We start from the raw sequence: 23,085 nt of genomic DNA, 5'->3' as shown, positions 1-23,085 counted from the left end.
CACAAAATACATTCATATTTGTCATATGAAGTATCTGAACAATGAAAATTAAAAATTGAAATACAAGTAGAAAAATGAGCAACCAAGCTGGGTGTTGTGGTGCATGCCTTTGATCCCAGCACACAGAATGCAGAGGCAGGCAGTTTTCTACGAGTCAAGGCCAGCCTGGTCTACACAGTGAGCTCCTTCCTGAACAGCCAGGGCTTTGTAAGAGACTACGTCTCCAAAAATAAATAAAAAACAAACAACAAGCTGGGTGGCGGCGGCGCACGCCTTTAACCCCAGTACTTGGGAGGCAGAGGCAGGCGGATCTCTGTGAGTTCAAGGCCAGCTTGGGCTACAGAGTGAGTTCCAGGAAAGGCGCAAAGCTACACAGAGAAACCCTGTCTCAGGGGAAGAAAAAAAAAAAAAAAAAAAAAAAAAAAAGCCAAACCAACCAAACAGAAAAACAACAAATAACTAAATGAAGGAAAATGGACAGCACAGAACACCAAAAGTATAGGTTAAAATACAAACTACTGAAGAAAATTGAAGATAAACCTAGGGAAAATGCTAGCCTCAAAGAAAAGGAATGGAAGCTGGCTGGTGAGGCGGCTCAGCAGGCAGAGGTGCCCACCACAATCTGACGGGAGAAACAAGTCACCCTCCGCCCTCCACGTGTGCAGTGTGGCATGCACCCCCCCCCCCAAACAAATAAAAAGCAGTAAGTGTCTTAAAAAGAAGACAGGGAATTAAGAGGAAAAAAAGAAGAGACACAGCGAAGTGGAAGGGAACTGGCGGGCCAAGGGCCTAAGAGCAGCACAAGGAAGGTCGCCATGGGGGATGCAAATGGGGGTTAAAGACAGGACGAGAAGGCGGCATCAAGTGAGACCGAAGTCCGACTGCACAAGAGGCGCCTGCTCCAGATCACAGAGGCCACAAGTCTAAGACTCTGAGTGACACTCAGGGAGCCTTTTAAGAAGAAAACCACAGAGCAAGCATTCCACCTGTTCCACAACTTGAAGAGCAAATGGATTTTTTCACAACTTTTAGTACCGTGTGGCCGTTCAGTCCACTCTTTTATATCTGAATAACCCATAGGTTCCTTGTTTATGTAACTTAAAATGTATTTTATTGAAACAGGAGTGATACAATGTATTAGAAAACAATATGCTTTTAATCACAGCACTTGGGAGACAGAGGTAGGCGGATCTGTAAGGTCCAGTCCAGCCTGGTCTACAGAGCAAGTTCCAGGACAGCCAAGGCTACACAGAGAAACCCTGTACTAGAAAACCAGAAAGAATTAAAAAAAGAAAAGAAAAAGAAAAAAAAAACTCTTCTATCTATGAATAATTCTATCCAAAACTTCCTGAGATCAGTTTTAAAAGAAAAAGAAGAAAAAAGTTAAGTTTTTTCAGTAGCAAACATAAAATAGCTGTAATATAGTGAACAGCCCAGTAAGGCCGTAAGTATCTACCTTAACTAATTTATACATTCAACTGAAACAGCAGATGTTTTTCTTTCTACTTGATAAATGACACCAAAACTTTCCTAAAGAAATAGATGAGGGGCTGGAGAGATGGTCAGCATTTAAGATCGCTTGCTGCTCTTCCAGGACCAGAGTTCAAATCCTAGCACCTAGGTCGGGCAGCTCACAGCCACCTGTAATTCCAGCTCCAGAGGATCCAAGGCCTCTGGCCTCTTAAGTACAAACCCATTTGCAGACACACTCACCTAAATATAATTTTAAAAACCAAAATAAACCTTTTTTAAGAAAACTAAACAGACAAATATGAAGCAGAGCACAGGGGAACCAGCTCCAATGGACACAGAAACATCAATTATTAATTCAATCTACTCGGGTTTTTAGAGGCTGTTTCTGTTGCTTGGGGTAGGATCTCACTCGGATGCTGGGGCTGCCCTTGAACTCATGGCAATCCTCCAGCCTCCGTGGAGCTGGGACTCCAGGCACGAGCAAGCCTCCTGGCTAACAGCTGAATATACGACGAGCTTCTTGGGAGAGAGAAAGCCTGACTCTTAGTTGATGCTTTTTAAACAGTGAACGCTAAAGTAAAAGCTCTCTGTCAAAGACATCGGAGCAGCATGCTCGCCCACCTGTTGGTAAACTTAACTCCGTTCTTCTGAATGTCCACTGTGCTGAAGTTCTTATTGTTTCGAAGGACTCTTTCTTCCTTGCAGGTCACACGAAAATAATATCCAAACTGTGCGCTGGAATCCAATTTAATCTGTTTGCCGGCATCCAATCCTTCATGATCAGAAAAAAATTAGGTCATAAACACATACACTTTTCAGTGTAAAAGGTCAAAATCATTACATCTGAATAGTGCAACACTTGGGACAAGGCAACACACTGGAAACTACTATATCTCACTGGAGAAGATTCAAAGCCCACTTCATTGGCGAACTATGTAAAATACACCTATGGAGTCCTTAACTTCTCCTATAAAGGCTGGCCACTAACATGGAAGAAGCTGCTCTTTGTACAGGTAAACCCACCCAAGGTGGCCAAGCACCAGCTGTGAACAGCACACACCGATTTAGATGTTGGACGCCTATGAGAATGGGTATGGTATGGCCCACGCTTAAGCAGTTTTGCATGCATAGGGCTGCTTTTATTTTATTTTTTAATATTTATTTATTCTCGTGTGTGTAACTGTGTGCCATGGTTCATGCGTTGAGGTCAGAGGACAAACCATGCGAGTTAGTTTCCTCTCTGCACCACGTGGGTCAAAGGCTGGCCATGAGGTGGTGAAGTGTCTTGACTCACTAAACCTCCATCAAAAAGGCCAGGCTTCTCTATTTAACCAAAGAATGGTTGAAAATTAGGGTAGAACTGAAAGTGGCCAAATGCAATTTCTTTTTTTTTTAAATGATTTATTTAAATTTGTTTTATGTGCATTAGTGTGAAGGTGTTGGATCCTCTGGATCTGGAGTCACAGATAGTTGTGAGCTGCCATGTGGGTGGTGAGAATTGAACCCAGGTCCTCTGGAAGAGCAGCCAGTGTTCTTAACCACTGCACCATCTTTCCAACCCTGCCAAATGCAATTTCTAGAACAACTAGGCTTTATTCTTGTTCAGTGCAGGAAATTTCAGAGCATACAACGATTTACCAGATCAACTTTAGGTATCTAAGATTTGTGAAATTTTCTATCCTGCCCTCTGCTCGTAATTTTACTCAAAATGATTATTAGACCACACTAAAAAACAAAATACTATACAGCAATTTGTTAGCTGAAGAACAGTAACTGAAATTAATAGCAACAACTACAGACAGCCCTCATCTGCGGAGAAAAGACAGCAGAGAGCCGTGTGTAAAAAAAAACAACAAGGTTTTAATAACAGAATCTCAAAATGGGAATCCCACAGTGACCATCTGCCATCAGCAACAATTAGTCTCAAACTGAAGCAAATGCCCTCTAGAGGGCAGAAACCAAGATTGGGTACCAATGTGATCACTGTACAAATGATTCAGCCCTCCATAACTCATTCTTACCAAGACCCCGGGCAGCACTTATTAATGTAGCCTGCATCTTCTTTTCCAGGCTATCCATTACTTCTCTTAGTTCACTCAGGTTAGGATCAAATGAAGGTTTTACAAGGAACTCATGGTTTTCCACCTGTAAACAGAACAAGGAGTCACTAAACTATGCAAACAAATGGGTGAAGACAGAATTTACCTATGGAAATGTGGCTGATGTTGGCAGGACTGACCGTCCCTGAGTCACTCAGACAACACTGAGAACCTCTACTTATTAACAGACTTTAACAGGAGCTCATGACGTCTAGATGCACAGGAATTACCCACTGGAAACAGCGTCTCCAATGCTAGCCTTACTGCTGAGGAACGTTCAGTGTTTGGAACCATCACCAAATTATAGCTTTTCCCAAAGCAAAGAGCTGTCTGAAGAACATCAAGTAACAGTCCTAACCCAGCACAGGACCCCACTCTAAGAACGCTGTATCTAGTTAGTGCTGGCTAGACCTCAGCGGGTAAAGAACTGTTACAGTTACATGTTCATCAAAATTTCATGATTTGAAAACACATTTGGGTGTGTGGGGTGACTGCTGGGTCAGACCCAGTCACGGCACTCTTAACTACCCTGCTTCTGTAAACTGCTCCTATGTTCCTTTTCTGGAGACAGGGTCTCCCTGTGCAGCCCTGGCTGGCCTGAACCCAGAACTTGGGGATCTGTGGTCCTCTGCTCCCGAGTACTGGGATTAAAGGTGTCCACCGCCACGCCTGGCTTTTGTACCTATTATTAAGTAACAAGAAACTGTAATGAAAAATGGATCTCATTTATGAGAGGAAAGACATACACGAAATGTTCAAGTCTTTATTATGTAGAGACCTTTACAAAGACAATTTATTTGAAGATTAAATAGAATTGGTTTCAAGTGATGGGGCAAACCATGGAAACAGGCACTTAGATGTTAATAGCTGTTCATGCCTAGTGATTGTTCTTTTTTTAAAACAAATGACTAAAAGTTAAACAAATAAAATTACAAAGGAACATTTTAAAAAGAAGTCTATCTGTACCAGGCATTAAAATTATTAAATACACAATTATACATAAAAGCTTAATATGAGAGTGAGTCAATTTTCTCAAACAAGACGACAAAAACATTCCCTAAATAAGGCTGAAACAAATTGCTCCTAATTATTATCCACTTAATCAGAGCACATCTTCACACTCCTAAAGTGAACTACCTAAGAAATAAAAATCAAATTACAGAAAGCTAGCAGAAAATGAGTATTAAAAATAAAACATGTTTCAACTATATAAAATATTAAAAGCTATAATTTTGAATAGTTTTTTTTCTCTCTCTCTTTCTTTTTCTTTTTCTTTTCTTTTCTTTTATTTTATTTTTTGGTTTTTCAAGACAAGGTTCTCTGTATAGACCAGGCTGGCCTCGAACCTGGAGATCTGCCTGCCTCTGCCTCCTGAGTGCTGGGATTAAAAGTGTGAGCCACCACCACCGCCTGGCTGAATAGATTTTTTTAAAGATGAAAGATATATTATCAGTTTTACCAAAAATATAAAAACATAAAGGGTAGTTTTTCTTTTTATCAAGGTACTTCTCTATATGTTAAGCATTAGGGTCATTGAATGGACAGGCATAAACACCTGAAATGAGCTGTAAAGGGGGAGGAGAACACTGTAATAAAGGATAGGACTATTTAAACAGCCCTGAGCTGTTCTCCAGCCTTCCTGATGCAGGCACAGTCCACCATAGCGTCTTTCCTACCTTCTGCCCCCAACCCTAAGAAAAAGAAACCGCAGCCGACACCAGTGAGGCTTCGCAGAAACCACACACCCCTTCTCTCTTTCACATCTGCTGAGAGTGGAAGTTGGGAGACTGTTTAAAAATGAAGAGGAGCAGGGGCTGGGCATGCTGGTACATGCATTTAATTTTAATCCCAGCACTCAAGAGACAGAAGCAGGCAGATCTCGGAGTTTGAGGCCAGCCTGGTCCATATACGAAACAAGTTCCAGGACAGCCAGGACTACAAGAATTTTCTTTCTTGAAAAAGAAAACAACAGATGGCTCAGAGGTTAAGAGCAGTGGCTACTCTTCCAGAGGTCCTGAGTTCAATTCTCGGCACCCGCATGGTGGCTCACAACCATCTGTACTGAGATCTAGTGTGAAGGCACACATGCAGGCAGAACACTGTATACATAAATAAATAAATCTTTCCCAAAAAAGTGGGGGGAAGGGAAAATGCAATAAGGATATGTGTTACTCTCTGACACTGCAATACTCGAAGATAAAATATGTGCATAAGAATTTATCAACAGAACAGAGTATCAATAGTCATTTAAACATATAATGAAGATTTTCTAGAAATAAGGACCAACACTTGAGACAACTACAGAGGAAAAAGCTACAAGGCTGTCCGGTGGACTGAAGTGTGCTACATAACTTGCTTCTTCCAGAGAAGTTCCTATTCTCAACCCCACCCCCCAGAAACCTAACGCTTAAGCAGAACCCTGAGAATTCTCACTAATTCCAAGTCTGGAGAGGGAATCCTTATCTCCTTCCTGAAATAAAAAAAAATACAGTTCTGAGAGCTGCTGGGAAGCTGGAGAGGTGGCTGGGTAGCCAACTGCTCCTAAAGAGGACCCAAGTTCGGTTCCCATTACCAGCACCCACATGGAGGCTCTCAATTACCTATAATTACAGTTCTAGGGACGCAATATCCTCTTCTGACGATTTCTGGCTCCTGCATACACACATAAAATAAAATAAATATGTAACAAGTAAATGTTTAACACAAAAACGGAGAAAGAGCGAGCTGTTGGGAAGACCTAAGCAAAGCAAGGGGGAACTGAACAAGTAGGTTTTAACTTCAATAAACGCAGCTAAAGGGAGCACATCAAACGGTCATCCTCCAGCAGTCTGTCACTTGCTTTACGGTACAGTCTTTCAAACACTAGTGTTGTAGAGTATTATTTTAAGGTGTGTTACTTTTGTTTATGTTGCATTTGTTTAGCTCTGTGAAGCTGTGTTACTGTGTCTGTCTAAAACACCTGATGGTCTGATAAAGAGCTAAACGGCCAATAGCGAGGCAGGAGAAAGGACAGGTGGGGTTGGTAGGCAAGGAGGATATATAGAGGGAGAAAAGATTGAAGGAGCCAGAGAAGGAGGAGGATTCCAGGGGCCAGCTACCCAGCCGCAGAGTAAGAGTGAAAGTAAGATTACAGAAGTAAGAAAAGGAAAAAGCCCAGAGGCAAAAGGTAGACAGGATAATTTACAGTTAAGAAAAGCTGACTAGAAACAAGCCAAACTATGGCAGGGCATTGATAATTAAGAATAAGCCTCCGCCTGTGTATTTATTGGGGAGCTGGGTGGTGGCCCCCCAAAAGAGCATAAACAACATCAATGCACTATCACCTACCTGGCCACTGAAACAAGCCACCAGGTCAGCAAAGGTGACAAACAGACAGGCAGGGAGCTCATAAGTGGGATGAGACCAAGAATCAAGATGAAAGAATGAGAAAGAAGCCGGCGGCAGCGGTGGCGGCGGTGGTGGTGGTGCACCTTTAATCCCAGCACTCGAGAGGCAGAGGCAGGTAGATCTCTGAGCTACAGAGTGAGATCCAGGACAGCCAGGGTTACATGGAGAAACTCTGTCTTGAAAAACAGAGAGAGAGAGAGAGAGAGAGAGAGAGAGAGAGAGAGAGAGAGAGAGAGAAGAAAAAGGAAAGTTAGGCCTTTATCTATCATTAGAGTGCATCAATACAACACAGCAGAAATTTTGCTGAAATGGAATTACCAATTTCAAAAGAGCATAGAAAGTTTATAGAGGATGCATATCAAAAGATAAAGGAATTACAAAGCAAATAAAGGTAAGATATTAAGCATCTTAATATTTTTAGGTTTTATGTATCTGAGTGATTTGCCTGCTTGTATGTCTGGTGACCTTGGAGGCCAGCAGAGGACATGGGATCCCCTGGGACTGGAGTTAGAGTTGTGAGCTGCCATGTCTCGTGGGTGCTGAAGTCAAACACGGGTCCTCTGCAGAAACAACATGTACCCTTAACTGCTGAGCCAGCTCTCCAGCCAGGGTATTTTAAATAACTTTAAAGGCTCCACTACCCCAGGAGTACTAGATAAAACGTTACAAGCATTCTTTTCCAAACAGGTGAGAAGCTGGTGAGCTTCCAGTCTAAGGGCTGCCAAGGGAAGACTCTCCAATACACAGCCAGGGAGGTTGTTTCAAATCTACTTCATGCCGGGCCCGGAGCACGAACCTTTAACCCCAGCACTCTGGAGGCAAAGGCAGGTAGATCTCTGTGCATCTGAGGCATTTTCTTAATTAGTGATAGATGGGGGGGGGGAGCCCACTGTGGTGGGCAGGTGGTCCTGGGGTCTATAAGAAAGCAGGCTGAGCAAGCCATGATGAGTAAACCAGTAAGCAGCACCCCTCCATGGTCTCTGCATCAGCGCCTGCCTCCAGGATCCTGCCCTGTTTGAGTTCCTGTCCTGACTTCCTTTGAGGATGAACCTCCCCAGCTGCACATCACAATAATAGTAGCCCTGACTAAGACTCAACAACCTTGCATCCACAGCCCTGAGAAGGGAGAGTGAAGGCAGACTCTCCCTGGACCAATAATGGGGTTTGGATAACAACCGTCTACTATTTATGCTGGCAGACAAATCGATGTTAGCTGCTGGCTTTTTTATTGCCTCTGCTTCTACTGTGATCAAAACGGTCTTTTTTAGTAAAGCATATAACCGAGATCAAAGATAATCTTTCCTAGCTTCCCTCAGAACCAGATGTGGGGTTCTGAATCAATCCAGGCCAAGGGAATGTGAGCAAAAGTCATGTGTACCATTTCCAAAATAAACGACACATTTCCACTGGCTGGAGAGAAGGTGAGTCACCTTGCACTCTGAAGATGGAGACAGGCACCACAGCGGTGGAGAACCAGGACAGGAGTGCTTGCCCGCCCCACTGGCCAGGGGCCGACATACCTAGACTTCTGTCAGGATAAAGCTAAAGGCCTAATCTCAGTAACAGGACCAGACGCTGCCATTCTGGTTCACACCACCAGTATTCACTGCTGCATTTTGTTTTCATTTTCATTCACAGCTACATCTTCACCTGAATAAATCTGGAAAGCCCCAGACTGAGAAGAAACCTTGAAAGCTCCACTGAGGCAGGGCATGGTGATGCACGCCTTTAATCAACGGTCAGGAGGCGCAGGTAGGCAATTCTGGGAGCTGGAAGTGACTTCAAGGACGGACAGTCGGGAAGATCTATACAATTTACACAAAATCCAGCTAAATACAAATGTACCAGAACATGGAGGGTCCGGGGAACCGCTAAAGGAAGACCCCAGACTCAAATAGTATGTAAGAACAGTGAGCATTTATTATACCAGCATGCATGTGGGGTTGTTTGCCTGTACCAAATGGCAATGACACCAAGGAGGATGTTTAAGCACAGCTAAGCAGAGTTTTAGGGGCAGTTAGGTCATCTCATACATAACTGGTTAAGCAGGCAGCAGTTACACTAGTATACTGTTAACTGGCCGAGGTTTGGTCCTATCATTTCTGGACACATCTGCACAAGCTTGGCCGTGACTCGGAAAGGGACTGCTGGGTTTGTCCTTGAGATGCCGTGACGCTGACTTAGACCCTCTCTGTTTGTTCTCCCGAGACCCTGAATGTGAGGACTTGGAGATAAATGGCCCTTTGTTGGGAGAGACACCTGTTTGTCCTTCTCGGAGAGCTGGAACCTAAATTCAGTTGTCAAAGTGGAGAGTTTAACTCCTTCACACTTGTAAAATGAATGAGGAAAAAAGCCAACAGGACACACATGTGCACACATATACACGCACACTCACAAAAAATTCAACAGGAAACATTGTACATCCTAAGACCCAAGACCCAAGAGAAGGCTATAGGCACCACTAAGGGTCATTCCCCAGCACCCAACACAAGCTTTAATTAACTTTAGATATGGAAAATTAAATATTTAAGATATTTAGGCAAATGGTAAAAAAACAGCTACTACTTACGATGTAGGAAGCTAAAACTGAACTGAAACACTTTTATAAATAAAAACACAAGCACTGGAAGGAAAAACTTCCTTCTCAAGTGTCCAACTGCAGTCGAGAAACGAGAAAGGAAGAACAGTGCTCAACACATCATGACGGGCGTGCGGCTTGGTCTGTCACCTGAGGGAACCTGGACGAGAAATGCCCTCCTCGGGATGGCCCTCAGGTGAGCCTACGGGACATGTTCTGGGCTGATGATGGGTGTGGAAGGACCCGGCCACTGCGCGTGGTGCTGTCTGGACAGGGGCCCTGGGGCCTGTAAGAAAGTCAACTGAGCAATCCAGAGGGAGAGAGCCAGTAAGCAGCCTTCCTCCACAGCTTGCTGTGATCGCTGAGGTGACATAAACCTCTGGTCATGGTCTTGACCACAGCAGCAGAAAGCAAAGGAAGACAGCTGCTAATTCTCCAGAGTTGATGAGAATCATGAACTGGCTGTAAAGAGGAGGAAGCCCCGGGCTGGCAGGCTAGCTCGGTCAGTACAGGTGACTGAAGAGAGGGCTCAGCGGGGAGGATGGCTGTCGACTCCTGCAGAGGACCCTGGGTCAGTCTGGAGCACCCACATCAGGTAACTCAGTCACCTCTAACTCCAGGTCTAGGCGTGTAAAGCCCTCTTCTGGCCTCCTCAGGTACGTGCACACACATGGCACATAGAAAATTCACGGACACACATACACATCTAAATTAAATAAATAAATCAATTTCAAAACAAGATTTGTACAAACTGTCCTCTGATTTCCACATCCACAATGTGGCATGCGCTTTCTCCCCCCCCCCCCCCAATAAATGTAATACAAAGAAAGAGAATGAAAGAAACAAACTTTGGGTATTCAGAAGTAACACCTGGAAAACCCCTAGTATCGGGAAGAAAGCACAGCAGAGCATCATCTTACACATCATCTTACGGCAGTTAAGGGAGAACACAGGCCCTGCACCTAAGTCTCCTCAGTAACAGGAGTGAAAAGCAGACGTCTCCAAGCAAATAAAACAGCCTGACTAGCAGACTCTAATCAATGAACTTCAAGTCTAAACTCAACAAGTACTGTGTGGAATGGAAATAAAGGCACAGAGCTAAAAGCACTAGCCAGTAATGAAGACATGTAATTTGATATCAGGTGTCTTAAGGGTCTAGTGACTTCTCAGTGCTAAGAAACCAACCAATGGCTCTATACACCAGTTCCCAAACCCAAACTTAGAGATAGATCCCAATCAGTGCAAAAGTGAGCACCACAGAGGCCGAGGGCACACCTGTGACCACACTGTGGGAAAGTGAGCACCACAGAGGCCGAGGGCACACCTGTGACCACACTGTGGGAAAGTGAGCACCACAGAGGCTGAGGGCACACCTGTGACCCACATGGTGGACCACAGCAGGAGTCTGAAGTCAGCCTAAGTTACCTCGTGGGACTGTTTCACGGAGACAATGGGCAAGGAAGACCCACGAAAGGATCTGGTGGAAGTTCAAACACCTGAGACATATGTAACAGGCTAAAACTGCTACTGACGGGATGGGGGGCGGTGTCAGCTACAGTCACAGCTCAGTGGCACAGAGCTTGCCTCGTGTGTGTTTACACACGACCCTTGGATGCAACACCCAGCACCGCCAAAACTCCAGAGTTACCACTGCACAGTGGAAAACCGAAGTCAGGAAACATGCAGGGTCCTCAAGTGTGTGAAGAACTTCTGAAAGCGGACACAGACCAAGCTTAGCAACTTTCTTCTAAATAAGTGATGTTGAAAATAAAGCATAACTGAGTACATTATTCCTTTCTGAACCTGTGGGGTGCAGGTTTAGAGGAGGGAAGCAAAATGCCAGACACATAATAACCTCCAGCCACGCCAGCCCCCTACCCCACCGCACACAAGTAAACATCAGACAAGAAAAGGGACCGGGGGTGCCGGGCGGTGGTGGCACACGCCTTTAATCCCAGCACTCGGGAGGCAGAGGCAGGCGGATCTCTGTGAGTTCGAGGCCAGCCTGGGCTACCAAGTGAGCTCCAGGAAAGGCACAAAGCTACACAGAGAAACCCTGTCTCGAAAAACCAAAAAAAAAAAAAAAAAAAAAAAAGAAAAGAAAAGAAAAGGGACTGGGGAAATGGCTCAGTGGTTAAGACTGCTTGCTGCGCTGTGTCTTGCTTCAACTGTGTTTGGACGGAGCAGACCCGCGGGCTCCCTTTGTTAGCTTCCAGCTGCCTTTCAGTCTTTCCAGTTGCAGCCTCTGGGACCATCTCCTCGCCACCTGGCTCCCAGGACCAGCCAGTACCGTCTCCTCACAGTTAGCTCCACACTGCGTATCAGCCATGAGCTCCCAGGTTCATCAGAATTATTCCACCTGAGTGGAGGCTGCAGTGACCTCCTGGTCAACTTGCAGCTGCAGGCCTCCCTCACCTACCTCTCTCTGGGCTACTATTCTGACTGGAATGACGTGGCTCTGGAGGGTGTAGGCCACTTCCGTGAACTGGCCAAGGAGAAGGATGAGGGTAGGGTACCGAACTGCTCAAGATGCAGAACGATTGCAGGGTCACGCTCTTCCAGGATGTGCAGAAGCCATCTCAAGATGAGTGGGGTAGAACCCAGGAGGCCATGGAAGCTGCCTTGGCCCTGGAGAAGAACCTGAACCAGGCCCTCTTGGGTCTTCATTCCTTGGTTTCTGCTCACACAGATCCTCATCTCTGACTACCAGGAAAACCACTTCCTGGATGAGGAGGTGAAGCTCATCAAGAAGATGGGCAACCACCTGACCATCCTCCAAAGGGGGGCTGGGCCGCCGCCATCTCTGAGTACTTCTTTGAGTGGCTCACTCTCAAGCATGACCAGGAGGCGAATTGCAAGGGACCCCCTCCTCTGCCCTGCACCAGCCAGCCTCAGGACCTTCACCTGAACCTCTCGGCCAACTAGGCAGCTTTGTAACTGCCCTGGAGCCTCCCAAATCTTAGACCAAGTAAAAATAAAGCTTTTTGAAACAGCAAAAATAAATAAATTTTAAAGGGAAAAAAAAAGAGTGCTTGCTGCTCTTCCAGAGTTCCCAGTAACCACAGCAAGAGGCTCACAATGACCTGTAACTCTAGCTCCAAGGGATCTGATGTTGTCCTCTGGCTTCCATGGATATCTGCACTCACATACAAATGCACACATGCATATATATAAAAACAATAATAATTATATATAACAGGGTATAAAAATGGTAATGTTTGAAATTAATGAGAGAAACACAACCCAAAAAGATTTTTTAAACATCTTAAGCTCTCCAAACAGAGGAACTACAGGGAGAGGGAAATGCTGGGTTGTGGGGGACCAGCCCCCACCTTTTTCCTCACGGTACTCTTGAGGAGTGATTTAGATAGAAGGATAGAGAAACACAGGACAGCCTCGGGAGGGCCTGGATCCTTATCCCCCAGCCCCTCTGGCTCTTCAGAAGGGCTTTTTAAAGGACTGCCAAGGGCCAAGGCAAAAGACCTCCCCTTGCTAGATCAAAGCACACCGCACCTCCAAGTGCAGACCCTTCCGATCACCTGGTAACCACACACATGGTCAAGCAATCCTCTAATGCAGCTCTGCTGGGTAAAGCAAGCTCAGGCCTCACTAGGAAACCTTTGTGGGCCTCCACGCTGGGGGAAGCACGAACATTTAATTAGTGAACATATCTTCAACAAGTAAAGCAGCACCTTTAAAGGTAACCACTGGGGGCAGGAAGGCAGCTAGCTCAGCAAGTGGAAGTGCTTGTTGTCAGCCTGACCCCCCGAGTCCGAGCTGCAGGACACACATGAACACTGACTCCCTCCAACTGTCCTCCAGTCTCCACTACACACACACACACACACACACACATACACTCACTCACTCACTCACTCACATCCAGAGTCGGGGGTAACTCGGGCAACATTATGGGAGAATGGCTGGAGAGAATGTAAGAGCCAGAAGATGGAGGATTGCTACAAATGCTTTCTGGACCCAACACAGCCATTGTTCTGTGAGCTCACAGCAGGCAGGTCTGGTTAGCTAAATAAGGTCAAGCCGGTAACATTGGAGCAGGATGCCAGGGGCACAGGGAGCTCCCGACAGATGAGGCACTCCTGACAGTCACAGCTACTAGGGAAGGAAGGCAGGCAGGCATTTGTCTTCTCCTGAGGCCACTGGTAGGTTGCTGGTGACGCTCCAGGGGATGGTGCCCACTCAGGAGCATGCAAGCAGGAATAACTAGACAGTGCATTATTGAAAAAAAAGGAAGAAGACGTGACAGGAGACCCAGGGGAAGTGGAAAGATTTGGGTTGGATTATGTTCAAGATAAATTGTATACGTGGATGAAACTGTCAAAAAAAATCTTTAAAAATTAATACAATTCACTGAAACACCAATAAAGGAAAAGTGTCTAGTTTTGTGAAAATCAATGCTTTTTGGAATCTTGGCTTAGGATAATTTTGATCTACATTTACTTCAAAGGTAGAGAAAAAAAAAGATTTATGGAAAGCAGCCACAGAAACACTTAGAAAGCTTGGGGGTGGCGGCACGGTACATTGTGTAAATGATGGATCCTTCATCACATGAACTCCTAAGAGCACAGCTGGAAAGCCGAGAGGCTTTCAAAGATTAGAAACGAACAACTGAAGAGTCCCCGGAGAACTTCTCAGAGTGGCTCTAAAAACGTAATTTAAATGCCTAAATTCATTACAAATATCTGTGATGCCGGTGAAAGCTTGGATCGATCTGCCTTGTAACCTGGGAGAAGGTTAGAGTCGTGTCGCTTGAAAGGAAGAAAGTGGACACTAGGTAAGCTCCCGAGGAAGTACAGGTTTAAATGAGGAGTGTGACTGTTTAAGACAGTATCCCACTACAGACCTGAGAGCCCGCAGTTACAGTGACGGGGAGGACCTGCTACCGGACATGGCAGTCCTTCCCCGCCCTGCGGTGCTCATGCGTAAGTGTCCCTCCTCCTCATGGAGGAGGCTGACCCTATAACCCCGCTCAGCTCAGGCCAATCACCCGGTCTATTCCTCCATCAACCCCCCCACCCCACCCCCACCTCCACCCCTAGCTCAGGCCAATCAATCACCTTGTCTACTCCTCACACTACACTCACTGCTTCAAATGGTCTCATCGTGGCAAATGGCAGGGCTCAGGATGTTGGCTCAACTGCTACTGGTAACCATTTTAAGGCCAAAAATGAAACTAATTTGATTAAATTAAAATCACAGAGTTCAAGAAACTAGGTCTTCCAGAGGGTCTCACTGGTTTTAGCAATTCTAATTAAAAACTATCCTATCTTAGCCTTTTCATACTATAATTTCTATTTTATTCTTTCTAGAATATGCTGTCACACCTGCATACACACACACACAAACACAAATATATACATAATCTAATACAATCAAATCAATCAAGATCACATAGAGCAAATTATCAACTCAAATAAATCTACAGGTACTAAGAGCCAAAGACTAACAATTTAGCCAACCAAATCGTTACCTTGATACCACTAATTTGAGTACAGATTTCCTGCATGGTCATTCATGGAAGACCAGCTCCCACATTTATTTACCCCATGGACTCTTGAAGAGCGAGGGATAAGAGATTTAGACAGAAATATAGAGAAGACAGACAGAAACACAGGGAGCCTTGGGAGGGCCTGGCTCAAAACCCACCAGCCCCTTCTGTCTCTACTAAAGGACTTTTAAAGGAACGCCAAGGGGTGGAGCAAAAGACCTCCCCCAGCACAGCCAAGTGCAGACACCTGGTGACCATGCACGTGGTCCAGCCATCCCCTAATACAGCCCTACTGTGTAAAGCAAGCTCAGATCTCACTAGAAACCTCTGTGGGCTCCCACAGTCATTTAATCAGAAATTTAGCTTAGGTTTTTATTTTTAAGTTTAGAAAATTTTCAAGCTAGATATTCCTGTAATCCTAGCACTTAAAATGGTAGGACTTGAGTTGGGAGGCCAGCCTTAGTAAAAGGGACATAGTAAGATCCTAACTCTATCTAGTTCCAGACAATCCGATGAACTCTTCTGGTTTCTATGGGTACCAGACACACGCACAGTGTACACATACATGCCGGCAAACACACACACATAAAATAAAAATAAATACATCTATTTAAAAAAAAGCACTTATGCTTATTTTATGGACAAATTAACCTCACCCCCTAAAACAACTTCTCTACAGGAAAAAGAGAACCGTTTTCATTTACCCTTACCCCTTCCACTTTTTGAGACAGTCTTACATTATAGGCCATTCTGAGCCTGAACTCACACAACCCTTTCGACGGTCTCCTGAGAGCTGCGCTTACATGAGCCACCATGACCAACTTTTCCAGTAACTAAAATTCCTTCCGCTTGGGATGAAAATATTGAACCTTCAGAATCATTTACGACACTGTTCTCTTTCAAGTTGGGACAGTGGCTCACTCTTGTAACCCTGGCACTCCTGACCCTCTGAACTGAGGCAGGTGGATACCAAGTGTGCACAGGATGTACACAGTCCACTCACACTCAACAATCACGGCTGCTGCCGACTTTACCTCACTCAAATGATTACTGTTTTAAAAGGGCTGGGCTGGGATGCCGCACTCGCCCCCCACTTTAAGGCCCCCTAGGTTTGATCCCCAGAACCGCCTATCAAATCCATTTCTTCCTTGTCTGTCACTTAAATTTACAGCGACTAGCTACAAAGTTGCCACACATAAACACCAAACTCATGCTTTTTTTAGTTTTGTTTCTGGTTATTCTTTCCAAAACTATTTTGCTGTGGGGATTAATGTAAACTGCATACCTGATCCATATCCAAAGTTGTTTCTATCATTTCTTGAAATTTTGAAAAATCAGAACGAAGATCAATAAGAGGAGTCACAAAAACGGCCGTCAACAATGCCTGGTGTCTTCCTAAAACAGAGCAAAAACAAAATAAAGACAACAGCTCATAACCAAATTAAAATAATGACCATCGTTTGACCACAATGCAGACTGTGCAGGTCTCCAAACTTAATTCTACTTTTATGTTTTAACGCAAAATTAACACAATTTATTCCATAGACAGGAAATACTGTGGTAGCACCCAATGCTCCTACTAATACGATGCCTCCCCCGCGTGGCTGCCATCTTTCATAAGCGACGCAGAAACATTCATTATGACTAAATGAACATTGTTTCTCGCAGATCTAATAAGACAGAGTCAAAGCTATTAAAATAGACCTCTAATTTCCATTTCTGATTTCCATTAACAGCAGTGTTCCAATCAAGAGAGGCTGTATTATGTCAAGTATTTAAACTGAACTTGACTACTCAAGAGTCACGCCGGGAAATTATGTGAGGAAGGGAACAGGACCAACAGTAAACTTCGAAGAACGCAGAGTTAGAGCTGGACGCCAGCCCCCAACCTTTCTGCTCTCGGGCTTTCTCCTCTGTAACATCTGTCCGCAGCCCCTTTCCTTGTCAGAACGACGCCGCCCAGCCAGAACCGGGGCGGGAGGAGACCCAGCACCTAGGCTGTGCTCCGCACCCGACCACTACTAGACGTTACCACTAACTGCTACTTGGGACACAAGGATTTTGTTCTCTCCTCATCACCAATAAATTCTTAATAGGAATTCTGCAAGTGATCCCTGGCACACCGAACTTTATTCCAATTTCAATAGCTCCTGAATGAGAATGATGAAAAGCTATCATGGAGTCATGTTTCATTATTAATCACACAGCCTCTAACACACTGAGGAAACAGTACGTATGTGTGAAACATTTAGACAGACTGTAAACAACACTTTGCCTACATAATGTCTGTGGTGTTACAATGCCTGGCTCTTTATCTCCACTTGGCTTAGAAACTGCTGGTAAAAGGATGAATGGCAGCCAGTCAAAACAGTGATGCTGAGTTACAGAATGATCTTTCCCCGTCTTCATTAATGTTTTCAATGGGATACGGCAGTGTGACCCTGTAATCCCAGCACTTTGGAGACTGAGGCAGGAGAATGACAAGTTTTGAGGACAGCCTAGACGATACAATGAGAGCCTGTCTCAAAAAAAACTAAACCCACTGCCACCAAGAATGACCTTAGCAATGACGAGCCCAGAGGCGTTAGTCCAATGTCCCTCTGCTTTCCATGTTAGGACATGCAGCTGAGGGGACAAACCATCAGCAATGTTTTATAAAAACCCCCAATGCTGACCCTCAGTGCAGATTTATAATTTGTCGAAACTAGACTCTGTTAAAAGCAAATCCCCCGCCACTGGGTATGGTGGCCTGTAATCCCAGCATTCGGGAGGCAGAGGCAGGAGGATCTCTGGTCTACAGAGTGAGTTCCAGGACAGCCAAGGCTGTTACACAGAGAAACCCTGTCTCAAAAACAAACAAACGCCGGGCGGTGGTGGTGCAGGCCTTTAATTCTAGCACTCAGGAGGCAGAAGCAGGAGGATCTCTGTTGAGTTCAAGGCCAGCCTGGTCTACAGAGTTCCAGGAAAGGTGCAAAGCTACACAGAGAAACCCTGTCTCAAAAAAAAAAAAACCAATAAATAAATAAATAAATAAGTAAATAAACAAACAAACAACAGGCCTCAACTCCAGCCTTACACCATCTCGGGTTATTTTCCAGTGCTATACTAATCTCTTTGCTTAGCTGCCCATAAGCACATCTAACCCCTGCTGGCCTGAAATGCTTCACTGGTGGTGCGGTGGGTCCCCAGCCCCTCACACCTAGGATCTGGCTGTTTCATCATTCAAGTCCGATGCTGGAGAGTAATCTCTTCTATTTTCCTTTCTCCTCGATTGTTTGGGTTTTTGAGATGGGGTCTCACTCTGTAGCCCAGACTTCTCTGAATTTACGGCACCCCTTCCTCCTGCCTCAGCTTATCAAGGTTTGGGATTACAGCTGTCAGCCAATCACTATATTCAACAATAACAATTTCTTTCTTCAAATTTTAAAACTTTAAGTGTACGGATGTTCTACCTGCATGGATGTCTGTGCACCACTTACATGCTTGGTACCCAGGGAGGTCATAAAGGGGCATCAAAGCCCCTGGACCTGGATTTACAGATGGCTATGAACCACCATGTAGGAGCTGGGAATCAAACCTGGGTACTCTGGAAGAGCAGCCAGTGCTCTAAGTGATGAGCTGTCTCTCCAGCCCTGATTAGCAATTTCGTAAAGAGGCCTTCTTTGACTGCATCTAGCAGCATTTCCCTAGGCTGCAGTTTACTATGTCTTTGAAATTCTTGCTTATCTATGTCCTTATTATCGCTTCTACCCTTGCATTCTCAGGGACTCTCCACAAAAGAAAGGAGGCAGCTGTCGCTGTCACTCAGTCTTGTGGAACAGTGCAGACAGTGACAGAGCAGACAGTTGACAGACATCTGTGAAGAGGACCGTCTTGAAAAAGAGCAAAGGAAACATGAAGCAATCACTGGTCATTAACTTCAACACTCCCATTTACCAAATCAGGATTTTGGGTTTCAAAGATCACGCTGGGAAGTGTAAGCTTCTTAAATGAATTACAGTGTGAAGTGTCACAGACCTGCGGACTACTGGGAGATTATAGTGTGAAGTGTCAGCGCTGGAGAGAGAACCTGGAGACCCCAGTGCTCACAGACCAGTGAACTATTGTGAGATTACAGTGTGAAGTGTCAGGGCTGGAGAGAGAACCTGGAGACGCCAGTGCTCACAGACCAGCGGACTACTGTCAAAATGGCTACGTTAAACAACCTAACAATTCAATTCACTCCCCATCAAATTCCAACGGCAGGGGCTGGAGGGATGATGGGTCCACGTTCAGAGCGCTGGATGCTCTTCCAGAGGGCCAGGGTCCAATGCCCAGCACCCACATGGAGTGTGACAACTGTCTGTGACTCCAGTTCCAGGGGATCTGACCTCAGAGGGCAGCAGTCACGAACACAGTACATATACAGACAGAGAAGCAAGTAAAACACACACAAATAATGCCTTTTTAAAAAGTAATTGTAGTAATATCTAAAACAAAAAAATAGAGGATAAATAGGGCACGAAATAATCTGTATACCTGATGAGTTGTTTTAGTCTGTTGGAAATTCGTCCAAATGCAGAATATTGTTATTTTAGATTGTACCCCAGTATTTCTGAGATAGAAATAAAGGCCAATTTTATCTTTTCAAAACCCCACATCTGGATGTGAGGGTGATCTAGCTTCAGCGTATCACCTTGCTAACAGCCAGGGTTGGTCTGGTTGGACAGGTACTGTGATAGTTTGAATGGAATTGGCCCCAATAAGCTCATAGGGAGTGGCACTACTAAGAGGTGTGGCCTTGTTGGAGGAAGAGTGGGGGCGGGCTTTGAGGTTTCTTATGCTCAAGATACTGCCCACTGAGTCAGCTGACTTCCTGTTGCCTTCTGATCAAGATGTAGCCAGCACCATGTCTGCCTTGCATGCCACCATGCTCCCTACCATGATGATAATGGGCTAATCCTCTGAACTATAAGGTAGGCACCCCAATCAAATGTTTTCCTTTATACGAGTTGCTGTGACTATTTGTAATAGCCAGAACCTGGAAACAACCTAGATGCCCATCAACGGAAGAATGGATGAAAAAAATGTGGTACATATATACAATGGAGTACTACTCAGCAGAGAAAAATAATGAAAGCATGAAATTTGCAGGCAAATGGATGGGACTAGAAAAAATCATCCTGAATGAGGTAACCCAAACCCAGAAAGACGGTTATGGTATGTACTCACTCATAGGTGGATTCTAGATATAAAATAAAGAACAATCATACCATAACCCATAGAACCATAGAGGCTATATATATAGTATGGAGGTCCCTAGGACGACTGTGGCATATAATAAATTTCAGTTTTACTCAATTATTGAAAAAAAAAATAGCCAAATGAATGGAAACACAGGAACAATGAACCAAAGGCTGAGGGGCCCCCAGCTGGATCAGGCCCTCTGAATAGGTGAGACAGTTGATTGGCTTGATCTGTTTGGGAGGCATCTAGGCAGTGGGACCAGGTCCTGGGCTCGTTGCATGAGTTGGCCGTTTGAAACCTGGAGCTTATGCAGGGACACTTGGCTCAGTCTGGGAGGAAGGGACTGGACCTGCCTGGACTGAGTCTACCAGGTTGATCGCAGTCCTTGGGGGAGGATTTGCCCTGGAGGAGGTGGGAATGGGGGGTGGGCTGGGGGTAGGGGAGGGGGTGGGAGGGGGGAGAATAGGGGAACCCGTGGCTGATATGTAGAACTGAATGGTATTGTAAAATAAAATAAAATAAAATAAAATAAAAAAAGAGTTGCTGTGGTCACAGTGTCTCTTCAGAACAATAGAAACCTGACTAAGACAGGTATCATCCCTTCCAGTCAGGCAGTGGTGGTGCATGCCTTTAACCCCAGCACTCAGGAGGCAGAGGCAGAGGCAGGCGGATCTCTGTGAGTTCGAGCCAGCCTGGTCTGCAGAGCAAGATCCAGGACAGGCTCCAAAAGTACACAGAGAAACCCTGTCTCCCTTCCCTACCACTCCCAACCGAGTGGGAGTCAACCCAATGGGATCCCAACTGAGACTATGCAGTCACCTTCCCCAGGAGAGATGCTCTTTTGTCAAGCATGCTGAGAAGCAGCATTACCCTGTTAGAGCCTCCAAATAAACCAGCAAGAATCACTGCTTACAGAATTAACTGCAAATTCGCTTTCCATACAGTTGCTGCCCCCTGCTGTCTGCGAATATACCTCACTTTCAGTGTTTTTTCTGAACAATAAGCCTCGAATTAATCAAAACCAAAAAAAATCACAAGACAACAAGTCGAATGTAATTTCTAGAAATAATATATGCTAATCTACCTTTTTAAGTCATGAGTTTGCTCTAAAAAGCATTATACTTGCTTTATTTTATTTTTTTACAAGTGAGTCTGTTTTGGAACTGTGAACAAGGACGTCAAGAACACAACAGAACAAGAGCTCAGCATAGTCTACCAGCGCAGGCTGCACCCATTTGCTGGACTGAGCAGCCGACAGCTAACTTAGCAGGTGTCAGCTTGGTCCTGTGACCAAGGACGGGAGCCGATGGGTGAACAGAGGACAGAGGACGAGAGGAAGCACAGGCTTTCAGAAAAACAAAGAGGAAGACACAGACTGGCACCAAAAAGGGACACAGACTAGACAAAATGATTAACAACACAGCAACGAAAAGCAAATGCTACTCATTTATACAATGGGGAAAAGGAGGCACAAAGAGGAGAAACGTATGTACATGGACGCACAGGTAGGTGCATACACTGCGTTTCCGTCCATGAACCACACAATGCACATTATACACATTTGTCAAGCCAGTTGACTTTACTCACTAATATTCTATCAATCAACCAGATGGACTTGGTTTATGTTAGAAACTTTTGTTTTCTGAGACAGGGTGTTGTGTGGTCTGGTCTACGCTGACCTTAAACTCACTGAAGGGATCTAGCAGGTCCCGGAGTGGCAAACAGGTCTTCCCCCTCCCCCTCCTCTTGCTAAAGCCTTAGATTACATTCCGAAAGCTAGTCACCAAGGTCTATCCCCTTATTTGGCCACTTTCTTATGCCTGATTAATTCCTAAGGCAGATCACTAAGGTCTAACTAGCAAAACATCCAGGTCCACCAATCAAAAATCCCCCTTTGGCTACCCTAATTAAAATACCCCATCAGAACTTACCAACCCATCTCAGATCATTCTAACAGACATCTCCCCACCCCCGACTTTCCCCCTCTTAAAATTAACTCTTGCAAAGCTATTTGCCAGATTCAGATTCAGTCACCTTGTCTCTTTTTGCCTTGCTTAATAAAGGATCTCTTTGTATTTGGGTGTGGTCTGTGCCTACTCCAGGGTCCAGCAAGGAGAACCCCAAAGTATGCAATACCTTCCCTTGCTCGAGTCCAGGACCACACAAAATGCCTGGTCTTCCTGCTTCTACTTCGCAGGGACTGGCTAACGAGCTTACGCCACCACACCTAGCTAGGAACTGCACTTTGACCCCCACTGTGAGAGTACCAAGACCCTCTGTCCTGTCATGGGATATGCACTAGGAGGTAATTCTACCAAGCCTTAAGCCAGCCTGTTGGCTTGCTATTGAGATAGGATTTTGCTGAATGGCCAGCCTTGGTCTCTGTTGGGGAATATTACTTTAAAGTGTGTTACTTTTGTTTATGCTGCATTTGTTTAACTCTGTGAAGCTGTGTTACTGTGCCTGCCTAAACACCTGATGGTCTAATAAAGAACTGAACAGCCAATAGCAAGGCAGGAGAAAGGATAGGCAGGGCTGGCAGGCAGAGAGGATAAATAGAAGGAGAAATCTGGGAAAGAAAAGAAGGAACTAGAGAATAAGGAGAGGAGGCCATCAGGGACCAGCCACCCAGCTACACAGCAAGCCACGGAGTAAGAGTAAGATACACAAAAATAAGAAAAGATAAAAGCCCAGAGGCAAAAGCTAGACGTGGTAAGGTAAGTAAAGCTGGCTAGCAACGAGCCAAAATAAGCCTCTGTGTGATTTATTGGGAGCTGAGTGGTGGTCCCCCCAAAAGAGCAAAAACATCCAAC

At 45.0% G+C, this 23,085-nt stretch overlaps 1 protein-coding gene across 1 annotated transcript in view; it reads right to left on the bottom strand.

Moving 5' to 3' along the window:
* The window catches only part of Msh2 (mutS homolog 2), a 60,143-nt gene that overhangs the window by 12,595 nt on the left and 24,463 nt on the right, over positions 1 to 23,085 (bottom strand). The window contains exons 8-10 of the mRNA XM_006986485.4: positions 16,332 to 16,441; positions 3,495 to 3,618; positions 2,095 to 2,245 (exon numbers count right to left, since the gene is read on the bottom strand). Of these exons, the coding sequence (XP_006986547.2) occupies positions 2,095 to 2,245; positions 3,495 to 3,618; positions 16,332 to 16,441 (385 nt within the window). The remainder of the gene's footprint in view (positions 1 to 2,094; positions 2,246 to 3,494; positions 3,619 to 16,331; positions 16,442 to 23,085) is intronic.

This window comes from Peromyscus maniculatus, chromosome 22 (assembly GCF_049852395.1).
Source record: "Peromyscus maniculatus bairdii isolate BWxNUB_F1_BW_parent chromosome 22, HU_Pman_BW_mat_3.1, whole genome shotgun sequence".
NCBI lineage: Eukaryota > Metazoa > Chordata > Mammalia > Rodentia > Cricetidae > Peromyscus > Peromyscus maniculatus.
The sequence above is the reverse complement of the archived record's forward strand: the minus strand, read 5'-3'. Positions and strand labels throughout refer to the sequence as shown.